General features: G+C 41.1%; 2 protein-coding genes across 4 annotated transcripts; one reads left to right on the top strand and one right to left on the bottom strand.

Annotated features, from left to right (window-relative positions):
- Nucleotides 1-406: 406 nt before the first annotated feature.
- On the top strand, nucleotides 407-19,797 carry LOC137949056 (serine/threonine-protein phosphatase BSL3). Of its 3 annotated transcripts, none has more exons than XM_068795321.1 (22): nucleotides 407-895; nucleotides 1,053-1,586; nucleotides 1,823-1,883; nucleotides 2,229-2,307; nucleotides 2,393-2,472; nucleotides 2,569-2,663; nucleotides 2,774-2,873; nucleotides 11,360-11,429; nucleotides 11,960-12,061; nucleotides 12,160-12,241; nucleotides 13,371-13,550; nucleotides 14,504-14,774; nucleotides 14,988-15,231; nucleotides 15,368-15,538; nucleotides 15,625-15,863; nucleotides 15,958-16,042; nucleotides 16,153-16,251; nucleotides 16,336-16,535; nucleotides 16,656-16,731; nucleotides 18,451-18,586; nucleotides 18,672-18,811; nucleotides 18,888-19,797. In XM_068795321.1, the coding sequence occupies exons 2-22, from the start codon at nucleotides 1,196-1,198 to the stop codon at nucleotides 18,969-18,971; spliced, it is 2,985 nt and encodes a 994-aa protein (XP_068651422.1). In that variant the 5' UTR covers nucleotides 407-895; nucleotides 1,053-1,195; the 3' UTR covers nucleotides 18,972-19,797. The 3 variants fall into 3 exon arrangements, with proteins under 3 accessions (XP_068651422.1, XP_068651423.1, XP_068651421.1); XM_068795322.1 differs by having other exon boundaries at nucleotides 1,050-1,586; XM_068795320.1 differs by having other exon boundaries at nucleotides 407-1,586.
- Nucleotides 19,798-20,220: 423 nt separating this feature from the next.
- On the bottom strand, nucleotides 20,221-21,653 carry LOC137948407 (syntaxin-121). Its single transcript, XM_068794494.1, has one exon. It carries the CDS (start codon nucleotides 21,335-21,337, stop codon nucleotides 20,405-20,407), a length of 933 nt encoding a protein of 310 aa, XP_068650595.1. The 5' UTR covers nucleotides 21,338-21,653; the 3' UTR covers nucleotides 20,221-20,404.
- Between the last annotated feature and the right edge of the window lie 392 nt (nucleotides 21,654-22,045).

The raw sequence follows: 22,045 nt of genomic DNA, 5'->3' as shown, positions 1-22,045 counted from the left end.
GCCGCTTTAATGAAGGTGCGTAGCTCATGAATCAATTAGCCATTAATTGCGTTTATGTATGAATGGATCACAGGGAAGAGTTAAAGAGAATAGTGATATACCGAGCACACGATCATCTGGTTCTATTTCTCACACTGTTTGAGTAATTTATGTGGGGTATCCTAATTAGTTTTGGACAATATGGGTACGTGGCTCTTCTTCTTTTCTTCTGTCTAGTAGTGGGCAGTGGGGAGAAAAAAATATGGGGCATCGCGTAAGTTAAGCTGTTAACAAACAAGGCCACGGCCGATGGTGGCGGCAAGGGTAGGCACGGGGCATAGGGGCGCATGGTCAGCCGAGTCGGGTCGGGTCGCATCCAAGTTTCTGAATTATTTTTCCGTTTCAACCGGTTACTAGAGTTTTGTCCTCTCAAGTCTGAATCTGATTGGCGCCGTCGTCTTCCTGATATGGCGGTGAAGCGTCATCCCCACCGCTCCTTCCCCTTCCCGTTAGTTTCTTCCCCACCTTCTCCTTGGCCTCGGTTCACAAATCAAGCGAAAGAGGTCACATTCGCAATCGGCTATGCGGGTTAGACTCGGAGAGAGAAACTCTTTTTTGTTTTTGTTTTGTTAGAGCGAGAAAGAAAAATAGCGAGCGAGACAGAGGCAGGGATTGGCATTTTGGGTGGTGTTCCGCTTTGAGGTTTTCTTTCGTTTATTCCTCGGCCCTTTGAGGCAGAAGGAGAGAGAGAGAGACAGAGTCAGAGTGTTGTGTATTTATAAAATTCCGTTTTTCGTTATTACTGCATAAATTTACTTCCCTCCCTTCTCATCCTTCTTCCCCCTTTTGTTATTTTGCTCCCCTCCCTCCCGGTACGTGGAATTGAGAAGAGAAGAGTGAGACCAAGCAAAAGCAGGTTGGTCGATTCTCTTGTTTTTCGCTCTCTATCCAACATCTGCCGAACAATTAGCCATCCTTTTTTACTCTTCTTCCCTATCCTTGTTAGTTTCTTCTTCTTCTTCTCCTCCTTTCTCTTCGCTTCCTTCCCCTCCTCATAGTCTTCAGTCTAGCAGGTAGACGGACAGACGGCGACGGAAACAAGATAGGGCGGGCCACCGAAATCCGACATGTTGACGCAGTACAGAGGAAATGCGATCCTCCCCAATTTGTAGCTCGCTGACCGCCGCCTCTTCTGCTTACCCGATCTCGATCCAGCATGGATGTGGATTTGTCCATGGTACCGGAGACCGATCCCGATCCCACCGCTCAAAATAATCATGATCTTTCGCCTGCTCCTCCACCCCCTGATTCCGAGTCACCGCCAACCCCCTCTTCGCCCCCAACACCCTCCGCTTCCTCACCTCAGCATCCTGTCCCCGGTCCTCGCCCAGCTCCCACTTACTCCGTCGTTAATGCCATCATTGAAAAGAAGGAAGACGGTCCTGGTTCTAGATGTGGACACACCCTCACTGCTGTTGCTGCCGTTGGGGAGGAAGGCACGCCTGGATACATCGGGCCCCGTCTCATTCTCTTCGGCGGGGCCACTGCTCTCGAAGGGAATTCCGCTGCCTCCAGTCCTCCTTCTTCTGCGGGAAATGCTGGCATAAGTAAGTTCTTCCTTGCCAATTCACCTCTCTCCCCAACCCTAGTCACTTGTCCAAGCCAGAACTTGTTATCGTGGTCACCATAATATGCCGGACATTCAAAAGCTGTTTTGGTTCTCAAATGTAGACAACAGCTACACGAGGACTCCCTGGCTTGGATTTATGGTTCATTAACTTTCTCTCAACCTCACAAATTTCCGGCAATGATTCGCTTTTAATTGTTAACCTCCAAATTACAGGGCTTGCCGGTGCAACTGCTGATGTACATTGTTATGATGTGTTGTCTAACAAATGGACTAGGTAAACTTTAGTGTCTTTCTCTTATTCACAGTTTATGTTTTGGTTTATTTTTCGCACTTTTCCAGCATTCTTGGCACTTCATGCTCTTTTCATTACGGTCTAAGCTGGCTCAGTAATTAGGGAGGCTTGAATTCTGAAAATTCAAAATACACTTGTTTCTTTGGTGGATTGGTCTTCCTGTTGGAGCATTCTTAAAATGATTTCATGCTTAAAGACATTCTTGAAAGATAAAGAAATCATATTAGCTTATGTATTGGGTAGGGTCTTTTTATTTCACTCTCGAGCTTCTTATCTGTAGGCTTTTCTTCTTCTGTTTTATGTGACTCTTGATACCACTCTGTGAAGGCTTACTCCACAAGGGGAACAACCGTCGCCTAGAGCAGCACACGTTGCAACGGCTGTTGGGACCATGGTGGTCATTCAGGTAATAATTGGGCTTGTGTAGAGAGTGCTATCTACCAAATATCTCTGCTTTGGACCTTCGTAGTTATTTACCATGTCTTCTCCAGGGGGGGATCGGTCCTGCTGGTTTGTCAGCTGAGGACCTTCATGTTCTTGACCTAACACAGCAACGTCCACGATGGCATAGGTAATCGTCAGTCCCAACAGATTGCCTTTTGTTCCTTCACATCCTTTAACACCTTGCATTCTGATCTTGTTAATTAAAATAATTTTCAAATTGTAGGGTAGTTGTTCAGGGCCCAGGCCCAGGACCTCGGTACGGGCATGTCATGGCTCTAGTAGGACAAAGGTTTCTTTTGGCGATTGGTGGCAATGATGGTACTGGATACTGGAATGGTTTTTGATCCTTCTAGCATGTAACGAAATGGATCATATGCTGATCTTATCTCACTAGATATGACAAAAATTTTATGCATGCTTTTGATTAGGGAAGCGGCCACTAGCTGATGTTTGGGCCCTGGACACAGCCGCAAAGCCTTATGAATGGAGAAAGTTGGAACCAGAAGGGGAAGGTCCGCCTCCTTGCATGTAAGTGCTTTATCGAATGTCCTATGACTTACTATTTTTTTACTAGGTAAGAATAACATCTTGCTTCTTCCATTTAACTGTCTGAATGAACTTAGACCTTCATCTCTGCTCTTGTTGTCTGTTCCTTTATACTGACACGTTTAGAGATTTTTATTTTTGTCTCTCACTCAGTTCTCAAAAGTTTGTCATCTTATAGCTTTATAAAACTGGTATAAGTTTCCTATGTTGTGGGAATTAAACCCTCAAAGATTTTTCATTTCATAGTTTTGGGAAACCAGTATAAGTTTCACATGGTATAGGAATTCAAACCAGCAAGATATTGTACTCTCTTTTTTGTTTTGATGAACAGAAAGAGGTTGTACCAGTATACTCCAGCCGTGGTTAAAATTGCTTAAAATTATGTCATCATAGCCTTAAGTATGTAGGTTGAGCTATATGAATCCTCTGCCTCCTTTCTGTTGAACCCTCCCCAGGTTCTAAATACACCTCTTAAATCCTTGTCATTTCCAACCTTGCTCTATTTCTAATTGGGTCTCAACCGATAATAATAAGATTCTATATAATGAGGTTAGTGCCCCCCCTCCGCCCCTGAAAAAAAAAGAAGAAGCCCCCATGTATATAGAATTGTATTAAATATGGATTGTGTTTTCTACATCCTTTCATCTTAGTAGTTGAGAGGAGTACTAGTATCAGTGACTTATGAATTTGTGAAGTTGTAAAAGTCTATGATATGCACATTTCTTAGATTTTTTCCGTTTGATTTTTCCCTATCAGGTTTATGTGATCTGAATTGTGATAAGTTCAGCAATAAATTGATTGGCTCCGATTTGCTAAGTAGTCACATCTATTATTTTATACTATCACTTTACTATTTGTTTTTCATGTATTTTCATAAAGTGTATTGGCAGATTGTAATATTATGTTAATAACTTCTCTCTTAGAGGGTGTTTATGTGATTAGCTGTCATTTAGGGGCTTATCTCTGAAAGTGGAAATTAGGTTCTTAGGGGGTTAGTGAGATTGAACTATGAAAATCCATGTGGATTTATACATTCATGGATTTTATGAGGATTTTTTAAATCCTTTGAATATGGATTTTGAAGTCAGTTGTTAGCTCCATTCGTCTACCTCAATTGTAAAATCCCAGAAATTACTGGAAAACATTCATACAATTCACAGATCACCTTGCCCCGTAATCACCTCCAGCGGGCCACCATGCCCCAAGATAGGATGGCTAAAACTGAATTTTGACGATTCACGTGGTAACCCAAAGCTGCAGGCATTGGTGGAGCTGTTAGGGATCATAATGGCTCTGTTTCTCTTGTCTTTTTCTGGCCCAGCCAAGGAGTGTGACTCCATTGAAGCTGAATCCGAAGCTTTGCTTTCTGGTGTGAGGCTATTTGCTCAACATTACTTGGGTCTGTTGGTTATAGAATGGGCTTCCATCATAATCTTGTGGATGTCAAAACAGATCCACCTTGAAGATTGGGCTATCTTAATCTGTTTGATGAAATCTCAATCATTAGTTGCTCGTCTTTAATAGAGTGGAAACATTTACTTTGTAAAGCAAACAACTTATTAAATCTGCTTGCCAAGTGGGGGTCTCTTTTTAGCTCCTTGATCTTGGGAGCTTCCTTCCTCTGTAGCCTCAGGGTTGGTTCGTTCCCTCCCATCCCTTTTTATTTGTGGGACTTATGGTATTTGCTTCCGTTTTACTTTTCTTTTTTTTTCTCTTAATCAATAAAAAGCCAGCAGTATTTATATAAAAAACTTTTTTTTTTTTTTAAATGTGGTGTATAAACTATTAAAAGATAGAGGAAAGTACAAACAAACCTAACTAGGCGAGCCTTCCTCCTCAACAAGTGTTGGAGCGAAATACCCATCTTAGCCTGAATCTCTGCCAAAAGATTGGCAGAACGCGGAATGTACTTCCAATTACAATTTAAAGAAGAAATTAAGTTACAAATCTCTGAATACATATCCCAATGAAGCCATGGAGGTCTGATAGACTTTGTACACCAGTCAATGACCGTCTTTGAGTCCCCTTCGATGCAAAGGGGGGCCTGTGAGCCGGCTTATAAACACTTGAATTCTGTTAAGCAATCCAGAGAGTTCTGCTTTAGTGGAGTTAGAGACTCCAAGTGGCCCTGTGAAGGAAAAGAGGAGATATCCGTTTGCATCGTGGATAACTCCTCCATAGCCCCTAGGACCCGAGCAGCCAAGGTCGCTTACATCGAAGTTTAGCTTGAAGTGACCCGTTGGATGAGGGACCCAAATAGCCATTATCGGGGGGTGAGAAGGCTGAGATAGCCCAACAACCAGTTGTCAATTTCCTCTATGATTGGAGCTTTTGAAACTTCTGAATTCTTTTTCAGTCAGTAGCCAGATTGTTACATGGCCCGTAATGTTATCAATCAATATTTCCGAGGGGGAAGATTTGAAATTGAATTTTCTTCTATTTCTTCCCTTCCATAATCCCCATAGGATATGCCCTATGCAACATGAGAGAAACATCTTTCCAAGCTTTGGGAGACTAGCATTGGTGATTGAGAGCATAGTAGATGATAGATTTTGTGAGGTGCAATACTGAAACCCAATTTTATTTAAGAGGGTGGTCCAGATGTATGGGCATAATGGCAAGATAAGAGTATGATTGGTAGTTTCTGAAGCATTTTGGCAAAAAGGACAAGAGGGATCCTGGATAGTGGTTCCATGCCAAATTAATGAATCTGAGGTGAGGATTTTATTTCTAAAGGCGCTCTAGATAAAAAATTTTGTGCGAGGCGGGGCAAGTAGGTTCCAGGCGGAGGCCGCAGGGTGATTGGACTGATTTGAATTGGGGTTACTGAGGAAGTTATAAGCTGAAGTAGTTGAGAAGGTACCTTTGTACAAGGGGTCCAAATCAATGTAAGGTTTAGCTGTGGAGATGCTCGAGAGGAGATTATATGCCAAAATGGCTTCAGAATCTGAGAGAGCTCTTCGGAGATTTAAATTCCAGCCCCTGGTTTCATACCATAGATCTGAGATAGAGGCATCAACATTTCTTGCCAGGATTGAGATAGACTCATAGCTAATGTTGAGGCTGGTACGGCCAATCCACCAATCGGACCAAAATTTTATGGAGGTCCCATTACCGACGTAGCATTTAACAACTTTCTTGAAATCAGGAAGTAGCATCATTATTTTTTTCCAAACAGGGATAGTCGGTAGTGTATTCCCCCTTCAGTCCACCAACCCAAATGTTTGTTGGCTTTGGCGGCTACTAAAGCTCTCCAAATCAGATCAGGGAAGAGATTGAATTTCCAGATCCATTTTAGGAGGGCATAATTCGTAGTGGTTGTATTTCGTATACCAAGTCCGCCAAGGTGTTTGGGTTTGCAGATCTCTTCCCATGTCACCAAGTGATACTTTTTTTCACCATTTGGCCCTCCCCACAAAAATTTCCTTTCGATGAGATCGATTCTGTCTCCAATTGAAGTAGGGCACCGATACATTGATAGAAAGTATCCAGGGATTCCATGAAGGCACGATTTTATGAGTACCAATTTACTAGCTGTAGAGAGAAATTTTCCTCTCCCGGAAGTTAAGCGTGCAGTCGCTCAATAACAGGGTGCCAGGAGCACTTGGAGGGTAATCCAGAGGTCAGGGAAGGCCTAAATAAGTGCATGGAGTCATCTCAGCTTTACATCCGAGGTAGTTATAGCCATGGAGTTCAACATGTTGGGTTCAATGTTAAAACTGGTAATGGATAATTTTGTCCAACTGACTTTTTTGGTCGGAGGAGATTTCAAATAGATTGAGCAAGGCTTTGATGTGAGAAATTTGTTTCATAGAGCCTTCGCAGAAGAAAATGGTGTCATTTGAATATTGTAATAGGGCGATGTCCTGTGTAGGATTTGAGGATATGGGGTTGAGCCATCCCGAACTTTTTGCCAGTCGAACCATGACCGACAAATGCTCAGCAATAAGGGTGAAGATGAAAGGTGATAGTGGGTCTCCCTGCTTGATTCCCCTAGTTCCATTGAAGTACCCACAAGGCTTTCCGTTAACAAGGATAGAGAAGAATGCAGAGGAAATGCAGTTTCTCAACCAGAATCTCCATCGGTTGCCCAAACCCATTTTGCCAAAAAGGTGGTGAATCAGTTTCCTGTTAACACGGTCAAAGGCTTTTTCGAAGTCAAGTTTAAGAACAACTCTTGGTTGACTTGATTTTTTGAGGGAATCAAGTAGTTCGTGAGCTGCCATAGCTAAGTCTAGCATTGGTGCAATGAGAGGAGAGGCTAACACGGGGGAGGATGGATCTAAGGCAATTGGAAAGAATTTGGCCTAAAATTTTGTATGTGCTGGTGTTAAGATTGATAGGTATGAAATCTTGAGGGAGGGCTGAGTTGACTTTTTTTGGGATTAGGGTAATGAAAGAAGCCCTGATGGATTTGTGGGTGATGTCAACTTGATGGAAGTGGACATCATTCCTGATTGTCTCCCAAAATTTGTGATAGAATTCACCATTAAAACCGTTTGGGCTGGGGGCTCGGTCCTTAGGCAGGCTAAGAGCAGCCACATCTATTTCCTCAGGAGAGAAAGGATGCTCCAGCAATTCAACTTCTGAGGCTGAGATACGCTTAAACTCAATCTGATGAAGAATAGGCCGGTTGAAAGACTCCTCTGTATAATGATTTGAAAAAAACTTCACAAGAACGTTAGATATGGAGAGGCTATCATATTAAAAAAAAATTGTTTGTAAAATGAAAAAAAATCCTTGATTTTCGATGTTTGTTTTGTAAATTATCATTATTTTTTTTAAGATAAGCGGTAGGCTGGTGGGGGGGTCGCTGTTCTTCTTCACTAAGGGAGACTGGATAGGAAAGCACTGTGTGTGGGGGGGGGGGGTCGCTGTTGTTCTTCTTCACACTTTCTGTGAGAGGGGGAATGGGGACAGGAAGCTCCTCATACTCCTCCATGTTTTTGTTATTCATTTTAAAGTTTGAGGGCAGATTGTATACTTTATGAGATCTGATTTTTCTGTTTTTCACTAGTTGTTGGTTTTTACTTTTACTGTCTTGAAGTCAGATAACAAACCTAATCTTATTGACCTCTGACTTTAAGGATATGCCTCAAATCTGTAGGTTTTTGCAAATCTTGAATTTGACTGATCTCACTAACCCTACCAGCCAATGTATTAAATTGTGTGCTCAGGTCTCAAAAGTTCTCATACCTGTTGTTAGAAATTTTCCTTTTTTGGTTGAAATGCTTTATTCTAAAGAGGAAAGGATACAACAGAGGAACTAGATACAAAGGGAAAGGTGTCTCTAACAAGCAAAGTTGGTGTGAGACCATCCTTCAGAGTAAGAGTGTCAGGAATCTCCATGAGAGGACAATGAGGACAAATCTTAGATTATGCTTCAATGAGAGGAGAGCTAGGCATCAAAGATTCTCAATTACTTTATGGAATAGTGTTTTGGCCTCCATGAGGGAGAAAATTCTTGCATCCTACTAATCACTGTAGTGGAATCTCCTTCACCAACGTACGGGAGAAAGTACTGCCTAAGAGCTTGATCCCTGGCAAGAATGCTCAAATTATTGCTTTGGCAGAATCACAAATACCAATAGAGCCTGAAAAGCAAAGCTGGATATCACAATTTCGTTCTCTAATAACACCTCCCTACCCCGTGGATCCAGGGCTGTCAGGAGAGCTATGTCATAGTTAAGTTTCAACCAGGACAAAAGGGGAGAGATCCAAGGAAAAAGTTTTGACAGAGCCTGAGCATTGAAAATTTGCTATAATGCTCTTAAATCATCAAATTAGAAAGGCTGGGAGGATGTTGAAGGCCCTGATGAGCACTGGCCTGCAGGATGGTGGAGTGAATGGTGCGTCAGTGTTGCTGCCCAAGGAGCTAGAAGCTCGATTAAAAGTTCTTTTGTTGCGCTGCGCTTATTCCCCAGTCCCCAAGGAATAGCAGCAATGGCGGCCTTCCGAAGGACTTGACCTGCCGTTAGAAAGTTTATTAATTTTACTGAATGTGGAAGTCATAATAGGTGGTTGAAAGGCAGAGATGTGGACTCCACATTTCTCAAAGATTCCTCCCTTCCACCCAAAGAGTGAAATTGAAGGAGCAATTCAGGAGGATGTGATTATCTGCCTCCATCGCTTGGAAACTTCATTTGCTGAGATCATCAACACAAGGATCGTTTTGTGCTTCCTACACTGAATAAAATGAAACACCTTAGAAGGGTCAACAGTCTTGAGAGGCCAAAAGGAGCAGCCTAACGGATGCTGTGGTGGACTTTGCTCAAGATGATTTCATAAAGAGGGGGAACATTTAACCAACCAGAAGGTTCAAGAGACCAGATAGGAATGTAATCCATGAAGAATCTGAGATAGGTTCCATACCATTCTGCTAGCAGCTCAGTGACTTTCGTGGTTTCAAGATTGTCAGAGCCCTTCGAAAGTAAAACTCCAGACAGTTTATAGGCTATCAGAGTCTCTCAAGTTGGAGATGGAGATGTGTTTGTGTCGGACCATATTGAAGAGTCTTTAATATTGCTGACAAAAGGAGAGATCAACCAATCACTAGTGAATGAATGAACCATTCTCTGCACGAATCTTAGGGTAGATTAAACAAATAGTTTACATAATAGTGCCATTAGGTCTTGATAGGGATGGATGCTGTCAGGGCATGGACTAGCGGAGCTACATCTTTACTCATGTTTGAGAACATTCTTAAAAAAAGAGCCCTTTTCAGTTGCTAATTTCAAAATCCGCTTAATTTAAAAGATCAAGTTCATGGGTTTTAAACTTTTTAACACTGATGGTATCTCCCATTTTTTTTTTTTTTTTTTTTTTGTTTTTGTTTGTGAAGATGTTGCATGTTTCCTCCCTTCTGACTGGAGGATACCTGAACTTATCAGAACAATCCACCAAAGAATCTTTCTTTGCAACACTTCAAGTTTGGTCCATACTCTCGTTGGATAAAGGAGAGGAAGTAGTTAGGACACCCTCCAGCAAGGGGAAGTCATTAATCTTTACAACTGGTCAAGCGCTTATAAACTTGTAATTAACTAGGTTCCAGAGGTTTTTCATAGGCTGCTATGGAAAAAGTGCTGGCTGAGTTGAGTAGATGGGAAGCAAAGAGTGCTGCAACCAAGAATTTTAACAAGGTAGCTCATTCTGTTTGTCCCATTAATCCCTGACTTCGCCTAATTTACTCTTTGACCAGAGATGGGTTTGGAAGGGTGAGAAGATATGTTGTATTCTATAACTTATTGAATTAACCCATTATAGAAGCAAACAATGTCGTCTGCTAAGGAGTATGCAGTGAGAGCTATCTACTGCTAACCCCAACACCCAATCCTGGTAATTACCTGTGAAAAAGAGACAGGAGGGCCTCACCCATCCCATTGAAGTAGAGGGGAAATAGGGGATCCACTTGCCTCAAGCTCCTAGAGCTTTTGAAAAGCCTCTTCACAGTACTGTTTATGAGAAAACAGAAACTAGGGGGAGTAACATAGAACCCCGTCACTTCAGCTCTTATCCCACCCGAGAAGAAAGTCAGGAAATTATTGATGTCGTCAAACACCTGCAATTTGAACTCCGTACATATAATAAGAGGATTAAGCAATATGGTCAGCGGTTTTTGGTTATTTACAAAATTTATTTTTAGTTTATATTATTATAAAAGAGCTGCATATACTTTGTGTTTCCCACATTAAAGAAAGTGGAGCTATATTTTATGATTTATAATCATCACTCGATATCTCACTTTACCCAAGGACTAAAGATATGGAGAAAAAAAAGGACAAGAATAGCTGACAGAGGATACAACAAGAATACTTGCTGGTGGCTGGTTTGACAGGAATGTCTTTATTCATAAAAAAAAAACAGGAATGTCTTCTGGTCAACTTGGTACTCTGTGGTGTTTAGGGTGGATTACTATGGCTCCAATGGTGCACTAAGAGGTTTGCTTGGAGGAAGATATAAAGTTTGAGCTAACCATTTATTAGGCTATATTTGTAGTTGACAACTCTTTGTTTCTGGTTGCTTTGGTGTTGGATTTGCTTGTATGCCACTTCATGCAGTTGTATCATATGCATTTGATATTCACCCTGCTTTTTCTCTCTCTCCCCTCCCTCCCCTCTCCCCCCCCCCCCCCCCCCAATGCATGCTCTTGCACTCTCTTTCTCACTGTTTTTATATTTATTTTAAAGAATGAAGGAAAGAACACTGTGCAAGTTCATAATGAAAAGGGTGACATGGGCTCGGAAATGTGTCTGCACATGTATTAGAGAATTCTTACTAATGAGGGGCCACAAATTTGTGGTTCCATCTTCTTAGGCTAAGCTATATCCTTTGCCTGTTTGTGAGCCACTTGAGAAAATCTAGTTATATTAATCTTCTGTCTGGTTTATTGCCATTACTGTGGTGCTCAAGGAGGCCCAGTGTGTTGCTCCTCTCTCGCTTTCTCATTCTTTGTTGGTGCTTATGAGTAGGTATGCAACTGCAAGTGCACGATCTGATGGCCTTCTTTTGCTTTGTGGAGGAAGAGATGCTAACAGTGTGGTAAGTTGCATCCATACTCTTTATGTGTTTGGTGTAAATTCATGACTATCTTATTTGTGTCCAAGCAAACTAGCCATACAAACGTTTGTGGTTCCAAATGTATTAATTTATTTTTGAACTAGCTTAAAAATATTTTATGCTGCTTACTTTCGAAGATTAATTAGCTTTATCTTGATATATATCTTCTTCTTAGTCTTTTGAATGAAATTTTCTTTGAACCTTTTCAAAGAATCAAATTTTGTTCGCTATTTCATTATACTAGTTGTCTATGTATCGTTTTTCAAAAAAATAGCATTTGTATCCAAATTATTAAGCATATCATGTTTGTGTCTTATATTCCTTATTGCCTGGTAAATGTGGGTAATGCTATGAATCTCTTTTGCTCTCTCTCTCTCTCTCTCTCTCTCTGATTTTTTTATATATTTTGTCTTACTTTATCCTTGTTCTTTTATAACATATCTAGTTAGTGAAACCACATGTTGTCTTTGGATTCACTAATTTTTGGCATCTTAACTGCTCTTCTCTTGTAGCCGTTGGCAAGTGCCTATGGCCTTGCAAAACATAGAGATGGTCGTTGGGAGTGGGCAATTGCTCCCGGTGTATCACCATCTCCTAGATACCAGCATGCTGCAGTATGTTCCAGACTTTTTCTTCTCTTATTAAATTTCTCTTATTGATCATTGTTTATCACCATTTAAATTTTCTTCTTCTTTTTTAAATTTTTTTACAGGTATTTGTTAATGCACGACTTCATGTTTCTGGAGGGGCTCTAGGTGGTGGCCGTATGGTAGAGGATTTGTCCAGTGTCGCAGGTGCCTTCTTATTGTCCATTTCTCTTCCACCCTCTCTCTCTCTCTCTTATCTCTTTTGCTCTCAAAGATAATATTAGTTTAACTGTGACCACATTTGTTAAGATATGTAGTGTTAGATCCTGGATGTGCTAGTTGGATCCTGCTCCTTTGAACTGGATTTGGTCCAATGGGCCCAAAGAACAACTAGATATGGTTTCTGACGGGTCTCCCCATGGACCAGAGTTGAGTTGATATAGTATGTCTGACACTTATAATTGAGGGTGCCGTGGCAGTTGTCGTCAGGTTGATGTTGAGGGGTTGTCTCCATGGTTCCTTCTCCCTATCTTGAGGAGGTCATGGATCTTTCTTGTCCTTTGACTGTGCTTGGGCCTTATGTTCTCCATGTTGTCAATCATCTAGCTGATCCCTTGGGTAGTGGGTTGGGTGTTGTGAAGTTTGGTCCAAGGCCCATTCCAAAATTACTAGCCAAATTAGGAAACCTCTTCCCAACTAATAAACCCAAGATCTTTGTGCTCACTAATCCATGTTAGACTATTCTTTAACACTTCTCACGTGTAGGCTCTGTTTTGTGGCTCCTACACATGGACAGTTGGGTGGAGGTCCTCGTATGAGCAGCTGCTCTGATACCATGTAAAGTTGGGTTCAAGGTTCATCCCAAAATGATTAGCTAAGTTAAGAAGCCTCTTTCCCAACTAATAAACCAAAGATCTGATACTCACTAATCCATGTGAGATTATTCTTTAATAGGTGGCACTGCAACATCATATAGTGGTACATTTCCCCTAGTTAGGATGATATTTCTCTTGTATTAGTTTGCTTGTTTCTTTTTCTATTGCTTTTTAGTAGCCTGGTATTATCTTCTTATTAATGAAATCATCTTTTTTTTGCTGTTTTCCAAAAGTATAGGCAAACATCTTTGCAAGGTCTGTGCATATTGCGAGGGTAATGACCAATAACCAAGCTAATCTTCTGGAAAAAATAGAAGTTTTGACATGACACCTAGACAGAAAATTGACAGACCAAAGATGTTCAGATGCTTTATGTTACATACAATGATATCTAGAGTCCAAAGTGTTTGTTTGCATACTAGGGATTGGGATTGTTATTTACTGGTTTTTTGGTGATGCAGTTTTGGATACTGCAGCGGGAGTTTGGTGTGATACAAAATCTGTGGTAACGAGTCCACGGACTGGCAGGTACAGTGCAGATGCAGCAGGTGGGGATGCTTCAGTTGAGCTGACTAGGCGTTGCCGACATGCAGCTGCTGCTGTGGGTGATTTGATCTTTATCTATGGTGGACTGCGTGGGGGTATGTTAGATCTAATAAAATGTATACGTTGATATAGCTGGTTGAAGGCTTAGTTTATCCCTACCATCTGAAACACAAAGTCCACTATCATTTGCTGCTAATTGCTTCATTCTCTACCCATGTTAAACTTTACCTAATTGGCAAATCATTCTTCTCTGTAAGTACTATATTTTGGCAGATTTTATATGTGAGAGTAGTTTTGGATTTTGATGCTTTTGAAACTTTGGTCCTTAGCATTTTATAGGTCTTTTTGAAACGGTAATGGTATGGTGGTGTTCTGGTTATTGATTTTTCTAAGTGGGGAAGGAGGTTGGACCTTTAGCTGTAACCAACTTTGTGTTCTTTAGAAAAGTCATATTTATTACAAGAAATGACATTATTTTTATACATTCACAACAATGCCATTATCTTCATTTATCTTTAAGAAAATTGATAAAAATAAGAAAAAATCACAAATGAACATCAAATCATGAATACATGGAATTATAAATAAATGTTGAATAAGAAGAAATCATGTTTAAAATCACTTCATTCAAATTTGATAGGTAAATTAAAAATTGGGTGATCCTAACTTAGATGGACTTAGGTCCTTACTTCAGTTCTTCTTTGCTAATGATCTCTGTTATAGTTTCACATTAAAGAACAATATCTTCTCTTTATGTTGTAGTTGAAAATTCAAAATTATTACTGTTTAAGGCAATTACTTAACTTGTCTCATTTTAAAAGAGATGATTCAAATTTATCTGTTTTCAATGGTGATCTTATCTCTCCTTGCTAAGCAGGGAGCTTCCCTCCATTCTTTTGTTGTTATGGGATCACTTCCTTGAGCTTTTGAAGCCTTTTGGCTTTGTCTTCCTCTTAATAAAATCATCTTTTCTAAAAAAATGATAATCCTATCTCTTCTAGAGATTACCTTGGTTGATTCTTATTTAGGAAGATTTTCTATTTTGTAGGGGTATTGTTAGATGACCTGCTTGTTGCTGAAGATTTGGCTGCCGCAGAAACAACTAGTGCGGCTTCCCATGCAGCAGCCGCTGCTGCAGCAGCTAATGTACCAGCAGGCAGAAGATATGGATTTGTTGATGAAAGGGCAAGACAACAATTTCCTGAAGCAGCAGTTACTGATGGGGGTTCTGTCGTGCTTGGAAACCCTGTTGCTCCTCCTGTAAATGGAGATATGTATACTGACATAAGCACTGAAAATGCCATGCTTACTGGAGCTAGGTATACATTTCGTGCAGTTGCAGGAAATCAAGCTGCATATGTTAAATTTGTTTTTGGATATTGTTTGCACAAGTAGTTGCACATGATTCAAATCTAAGATCTCATATTAAGAAAACATGTTTACTCCACAAGAGCCTTTCTTACATGGGCAAGATCTAATGTTTCTGTTTGTATGATGTAAAGAAAAGATGCTTAATATAGATCATGCTGCAGGCGATTAAGCAAAGGTGTAGAGTACTTGGTTGAAGCCTCAGCAGCAGAGGCTGAGGCTATTAGTGCCACATTAGCAGCTGCTAAGGCTCGCCAAGTTAATGGAGAGGTTGAACAACTTCCTGAGAGGGATCGTGGAGCAGAGGCTACTCCAAGCGGGAAACAGATCTCAAGTCTGATTAAGATGTCAGATTCTGGCATGGCAAATAACATGTCTCCTCCTGGGGTTCGGCTGCATCACAGAGCTGTTAGTATAAAATATTAATATATTCCTAACTCACAAATAAAGATTATCTTATTCCATATTGGTTATGGAAATTTTCTTCCATACTTGCGGTGATATTTGGCAATATGAAGTCATTTGTGTTTTCAAATGTGCGCAGGTTGTAGTAGCTGCAGAGACAGGTGGAGCTTTGGGCGGCATGGTCAGGCAACTTTCAATTGATCAGTTTGAAAATGAAGGTAGAAGGGTTAGCTATGGTACTCCAGAGAGTGCGACTGCTGCAAGGAAGCTATTGGATCGGCAGATGTCCATCAACAGTGTGCCCAAAAAGGTTGCAGATTATGCATGTTCAAATGCAAATAAGATAATTATGTTCTGTTCTGTGAGAGTTGACACATTTTTATCACTAAATTTCAGGTTATAGCACATCTTCTTAAACCTCGTGGTTGGAAGCCACCTGTTAGACGGCAGTTCTTTCTAGATTGCAATGAAATTGCAGATCTTTGTGATAGTGCAGAACGGATATTTTCAAGTGAGCCAAGTGTTCTGCAGATTAAGGCTCCTGTCAAAATCTTTGGTGATTTACATGGTCAGTTTGGAGATCTGATGCGTCTCTTTGATGAATATGGGTCCCCTTCCACTGCTGGAGACATAGCGTAAGCCTTTCTATTGCATTTGGTGGTCTGTTTTTTGTATAAAATGATTATTATGTCTGATGGCCTCCTCATACTGACTGCATTTTATTTCCAGTTACATTGATTATCTCTTTTTAGGAGATTACGTCGACAGGGGTCAGCATAGTTTAGAAACCATCACTCTTCTCCTTGCCTTAAAGGTATTAACCACATCAAAACTGTTGACAATATCAGCCCACCTGATTAGAGAATATTTTACCATTTGGGAGCCTTTGATATTCCCTAAGATTTTTTTCTGGATATCTGTCAGGTTGAATATCAACATAATGTACATTTAATTCGAGGGAATCATGAGGCTGCAGATATCAATGCCTTATTTGGTTTTCGCATAGAATGCATAGAACGAATGGTATGTTTTCCCTACCAAGTGTCAGTATATTATTTGTAGGTTTGCTCTCTTATTACAATTCATCAACTTGATCCACACCTTCAGGGTGAGCGAGATGGGATCTGGGCGTGGCACCGGTTCAACAGATTGTTTAATTGGCTCCCTTTGGCAGCTTTAATTGAAAAGAAAATAATTTGTATGCATGGTGGCATTGGCCGTTCCATAAATCATGTTGAGCAGATTGAAAACCTGCAACGTCCTATCACAATGGAAGCAGGATCGGTTGTCCTTATGGATTTATTATGGTGAATAAAGTTTCCTTGTTTCCTCTTTCACAACTTTTTTCTCTTTTTTACTTGTCAGTTCCACCCACTTTATCTTCCCCTTCCCTTGTTCTTATAGTTAATTCTGCCCTTCTTGAACAGGTCAGATCCAACAGAAAATGATAGTGTTGAAGGGTTGCGTCCTAATGCCAGAGGCCCGGGTCTCGTAACATTTGGGGTATGTCTCACATTTCTCTTGTACATGTCATTGATCACCATTTAAGCTTTTCTTCTTTGTTTGCTTTGATCATAGAATTGGTACATCAGAATCAAATGGGGGTCATTTTCAACAACAAAAAAACAAAACAAAACAAAACAAATGAAGGATTGGTGAAATTGATCTACTTTCCCTTTGCTACTAAACAGCGTTTACTCTTTTCCTTCCATTTTCATTTTCTCAGACATGCTTCCTTTTTTTCTTTTTCTTATACAAGCGTATTTATAGTTCTCATGGGTGTTTTACATGGGCTATGTCAGTCTTAAGAACATTGAACAAGCCAGCTAGTAAAAGCATACTTTTTTCTTTTGTTCTTATTAGGTTAGAGGAGTACCTCTCAAATGGTTCGACAATATGCATCTTTAATTGCTATAGTATTACTTAGGAGGGATAATGCATTAGAGATGGAATGAAGCAGCATATGGCTGTTTCCCGGTTAGCCACCCTTGAGAGAATGATTAGGACCTGACCTCTCGTATGAATGAGTCCCTTAATACTTCTTCAGTGATTGATAGGAAGTGGCTGTCTACTCCTTCCCAAACTCATGTTTTAAGAATTGCTGAAATTTGTGTTGTGGAATTCTATTTTTGGAATACAACCTTTTAGACTGGGTATTTGGTTATTTTGTATCACTATCATGAAAAAGGTGCTTTGCCCATTTTACGTCAACAATATGAAAGAGTAGGTCATTGGATATCGTTTCTATTTTAAACTATATGTGCATTAATTGAGAGAAAAGTCATATTTTTCCATTTTATAGGATGGTTATTATATGCCATGTACAAAAAGAGGGTTGAAATGTTCATTTCCATAATTTTATGTGAATAGTATAAAACAGTTACTCGGCACTTACATTATTTTATAAGAAAAGCTTGTTAAGTCATCGAGGCAAGTTCATTTTTATATGTGATGTGTATGACTAAGATGAAGAAAATATATTTACAAGCATATCTTTGTCATTTTAGATCACTAGAACGAAAATAAGGGCAATCTTCTCCAAAATACGTCGTAGACAATGCATTGCATGCATCTAACAAGATGGAACTGGAAAATTTTAGAATTTTGAGCTTGAATCAATGTCTATGTGTCCTCTCCGACATCTGTTTCATCTACAGAAATATTCCTATTTGAAAATCTACAATGTATCTTGTTTCAGGCGGACGTTCATTTGGTCCAAGTCAAAATTGTTGCCTTACCATAAATCAATGTTGCTTTGTTGCCTTGTTTAGTGTTTTGTTGATATGGAATTTTTCTTCGAGATGTATTCTCTCAGGAACTAGGGAACTCGCTTTTGGGTTTTAGTTTTGTTTCTGGAACATCTGCAGGCTTCTTTGCAAGATAATTTTGTATTTTAGCTTCATTTGTGTGAAGTAGAAAGAAATTGACACCATACATGTGATACTAAAAAGCATATATAATTTTTTCATATTTATATCTGTTCTGCAAAATGTCTACATTGGGATTTGAAGAATTTGTATGAGAAGCTGGATGCTCTCTCTCTCTCTCTCTCACACACACACACACACACACACACACACACACACACAAGAAAAAAAAAAAAAAAAAAAGACGCCAGCATGCATACACACAAGTGGACATACAAACATGAGCAAGTGCATGTACAAAAGCTCTTATTTTGGTGAAATTGGCTATAGTTGATGCTCATGGTGCTTTGTACAGCCTGACCGTGTCATGGAGTTTTGCAATAACAATGATTTGCAGTTGATTGTGCGTGCACATGAGTGTGTTATGGATGGTTTTGAGAGATTTGCTCAAGGTCACCTTATCACACTCTTCTCAGCTACCAATTACTGCGGTAGGTTCATCCAACAATGGAGTTTAAGATAAGAGGATGATAAAATGACACAGTCCCTCATTCTAGGGTCTCTGTCCTTTTACAGGTACTGCAAATAATGCTGGAGCTATCCTAGTTTTGGGACGAGATCTTGTGGTTGTTCCAAAACTCATTCATCCCCTGCCTCCTGCTATTACCTCTCCAGAAACATCACCTGAGAGGCACATAGAAGACACATGGATGCAGGTAAGATTGTGTTGTGGTCTTTGCACAGATTTGTTTATTTTATTTCTCATTCTATATCTGATTTTTGTGTGTTCAGGAGCTTAATGCCAACAGACCTCCAACCCCAACTAGAGGTCGTCCACAAGCTGCAAATGATCGGGGCTCTCTTGCCTGGATTTAGACAGTTTTCCTTCTTGGCACTTGAGTTTACTTCATTCAAGCTGCCTCTCTCTCTGCAACCCCTGATTGTGTTGGACTAGTGGATGCAATCTTGTTGCTTTTAGCACAAAGGGGTATGAGGAGAAGTTAAGAGTTGTGGAAAACTGGGGGCATGTTCAACTCTCAGGTTTGGAGGAGGTTCTCGGAAGATTCTTCCGTTGATGCTGTTGTTTTTGGCCATTAGAATCTGGTGAGTGTTGGGCGTAAGTAGTGGAGCCTGTTATTTAACTTACACGGAGTGGCTGCCAGTTGTGCTTGGGGTGTCAATGGCTTGGTGATACTAAATGCTTTCTTAAACAGATTATGATGCCCCTCCAAGGCTGAGCGTCTCTGTATATTGAGCCTCATGCTGATAGGATTAGTCAGTCTTCTGTTCTTCAGGAAACATAGTACTAATATTTTGAAGTATTCTTTTTCGTTTTTGCCGTCGCTATTTACCTGTTCATCTTAGGGGTGGAGGGGGGAGGGAGGGGGCATATGATGAGGTATAGAGTTTAGGTGGGGTCAGGTATCATGTATCATAGAATGTTGCTCTGTGCAGCACATTGTCGTCGTGTAATTTTCTCTTGTGCTATCTGTACAATGTAAGTTGTGTGAAGAGGAATATTTTGTCACTATAGGTGTGAGATTTGAGGTTTGGAAAACTCATTTTCCGGTTAGTTATTATTGGTTCGTAAATTCATATGTTTGTGCAGAGCCAAGTGGGTGCTGTTTGGTGGCCGGGATCACTTGTTAATTGATCTCTGTAATTTGTAAGCACGAAATTCTTCTATCTTATATTGGGTATACACGTGTAATTTATGAAAAAGAAAAAATTTCTTCTGATTGGTACTCTCAGTTGGGCTCTTGAGGCTCAGAGCGTGCGAGGTTGAGGATCTCTGCACCTGTAATTGCGTACGAGTCAAGAGTTGATCATAGCGTGCAGATTTCCGTTTACCTCTGAGGTCTTTGGATTTGAATGTAAGAACAAATTTCGCCGGCATTGACGACTTGTAATTTTAGAACGCTCAAAGTCCTATTCAAGGTGCAGTTAAGTAGACCTTGTAACGAGGGTGTGCTTTGGATTGGGCCCAAAGGGGAGTTAGGGATCTGCTGAATGGATGTCTAGAGTCGCTCGGCCGATTGGTCTCATATATTTGTTCAACATTTGTAATTCAATATCTGAAACTTTGTTCTGTACGCATCACAGACGAATTTGGACCCTGAATAGCAAACCAAACATGTCTCTTGTATGAACAAAAGAGACATTTAATAATTATAATAAAACAATAGTGAACAAGCCACAGATGAGGCAAAAGGACCAAAATAAATCGAATTACAAAAAAAAAAAAGAAAAAAAGAAAAAGAAAAAGGGAAGGTGGTCGAGAATTGTGGGCAAATGTGATGTGGGTCGTGTCATTTTCGGTTACTGAGGATGATGGGTAGTAGAATGACAAGGATGATGACGATGAGGAGGAGGATGGCAAAGCACGTCCACTTCCTCGTGTTCTTCTGGTTCTTGCGGGCCTGTTGGAGCTGGTTTGTGCCGCCCCGTACAAAGGAATTGGCGCGAGCAACTTGGCTCTCTATATCGTCCAGCTGCTCCCCCTGTGCCTCCACCAGCACAGACATGTCCAGGAACACCTGGTGGAGTTCCAGAAGGTTCTTCTCGATCTCCTTCACCGCGTCATGTCTCTCTTGAATCTCCGAGATGGTGTCCAGGATCCGTCCCCGACCCTGATCCTGTATCGCCTTCTGCAGGAACGTCTCGCTCTCCCCCGTCGATATCAGCGTCTCCACCGTTCGCTCATCGGGCGTTTCGCCCGTCACCGTGAAATATCTCCTCCGGACAGTGTCCTTGTAGTCGGATGCGATCCGCTCTCTCAGTGACCGGAACTTGTCCATTGACTCCACCAGCTTTTTTCGGAGACCGCTGACCACCGAGGTGCGCGTCCGGTCGGAGGAACTGCCTGGTCCGCACCCAGGGAGGCTACGGTTGGCGGCGTTTCCCCTGTCTAGGGCCTCTAGCTTCAGTTTGATTACCTTGGCGCGCTTCAGGGCCTGTTCCGCGTCTGCATCCATTCGTGCACGGAGCTCCTTCACCGCCTTGGCATTGTGTAGAGTCTTGCTCGACTCGTTCCACTCCTCCAGGCGCCCCTGCAGCTTCTCTAATTCCCGCAGCTCGTCCTTGATTCCTTCCACGTCCTCGAAGAACTTATCGAGGTTGGCTCCTTTGCCTGCAGAACTCATCTCTACTCTTCCTCCTTTGCCGCTTCTCCTATTCTCCTCCTCGTCATATTCAGCCTCACCGCGGTATCTGGAGAAGGAGCCGGAGAAGAGATCGTTCATCTTTGCCTGATCTTAACCCAAATATCTTAACGTGATCCGGATGGGCGATTCGGTGATCGTTTCTTCCTAATTACTTGCCTTGGCAAGAAAAAGGCAGTATTGAGCAGACGTCCTGGCAGAATCGTGCCGTGCGTCCGTTTTCGAATGATCGGCTGCTCTGCTTGATCTGACCTGCTCTGAGCATTCGCAGGAATTAATCTCCCCTTCCTTCCAGATGGCAAGTAACCAGTTAAAAAGAGAACTTGGATGGGAGGGGGAAATGGGCATAAAGAAAGAAAAGGAGAATGAGAGGGGAAGCTTCCTAATGTATCATCAGATTCAGGCAGGCTGAAACAGACAAACGCGGTTTGAAGGAGGCGTCAGGCCTGACTGATGATGGGCCGACTTTTCAACCGAGAAAACTCGACTTGAGAGAAGTGGTCAAGACTCTAGAGCAATTAGTCGCCGTCATCCCCTGGTCATTTCCGTGCCTAGGCCGCCCACCAACTCAACCAATTTTTTATGACACGATGACCCTCGATAGGTTTTAGACAATTCACTCAGGAATCAATGATCAAACGATCAGATGAAAAAGAAATGTCACCCAGACGCTTCGGTGGATACGAATAAACAACCTCAACTCGAAAAAAACTGGATTCCAAAGCTAGCCTTGTCAACGACCCTCCCGTCACTCCCATGCCAAATTGACATATTTATTATTTAATAGAA

The sequence above is a fragment of the Aristolochia californica genome, unplaced genomic scaffold, assembly GCF_029961685.1.
Source record: "Aristolochia californica isolate CCGP_79_NKW_82.1479 unplaced genomic scaffold, dmAriCali1.0.hap1 SCAF_13, whole genome shotgun sequence".
NCBI classification, from domain to species: domain Eukaryota; kingdom Viridiplantae; phylum Streptophyta; class Magnoliopsida; order Piperales; family Aristolochiaceae; genus Aristolochia; species Aristolochia californica.
Note: the sequence above shows the minus strand (reverse complement) of the source record. Positions and strands in the feature narration are given on the sequence as shown.

Bases quoted from the DNA above. Each gene is read 5' to 3' on its own strand.
- LOC137948407 (XM_068794494.1), bottom strand. From the start codon at position 21,337: ATGAACGATCTCTTCTCCGGCTCCTTCTCCAGATACCGCGGTGAGGCT.
- LOC137949056 (XM_068795321.1), top strand. From the start codon at position 1,196: ATGGATGTGGATTTGTCCATGGTACCGGAGACCGATCCCGATCCCACC. The intron at 2,874-11,359 runs GTAAGTGCTTTA...GCTTATGAGTAG, and splicing joins GAAGGTCCGCCTCCTTGCAT to GTATGCAACTGCAAGTGCAC. The intron at 18,587-18,671 runs GTAGGTTCATCC...GTCCTTTTACAG, and splicing joins CTCAGCTACCAATTACTGCG to GTACTGCAAATAATGCTGGA.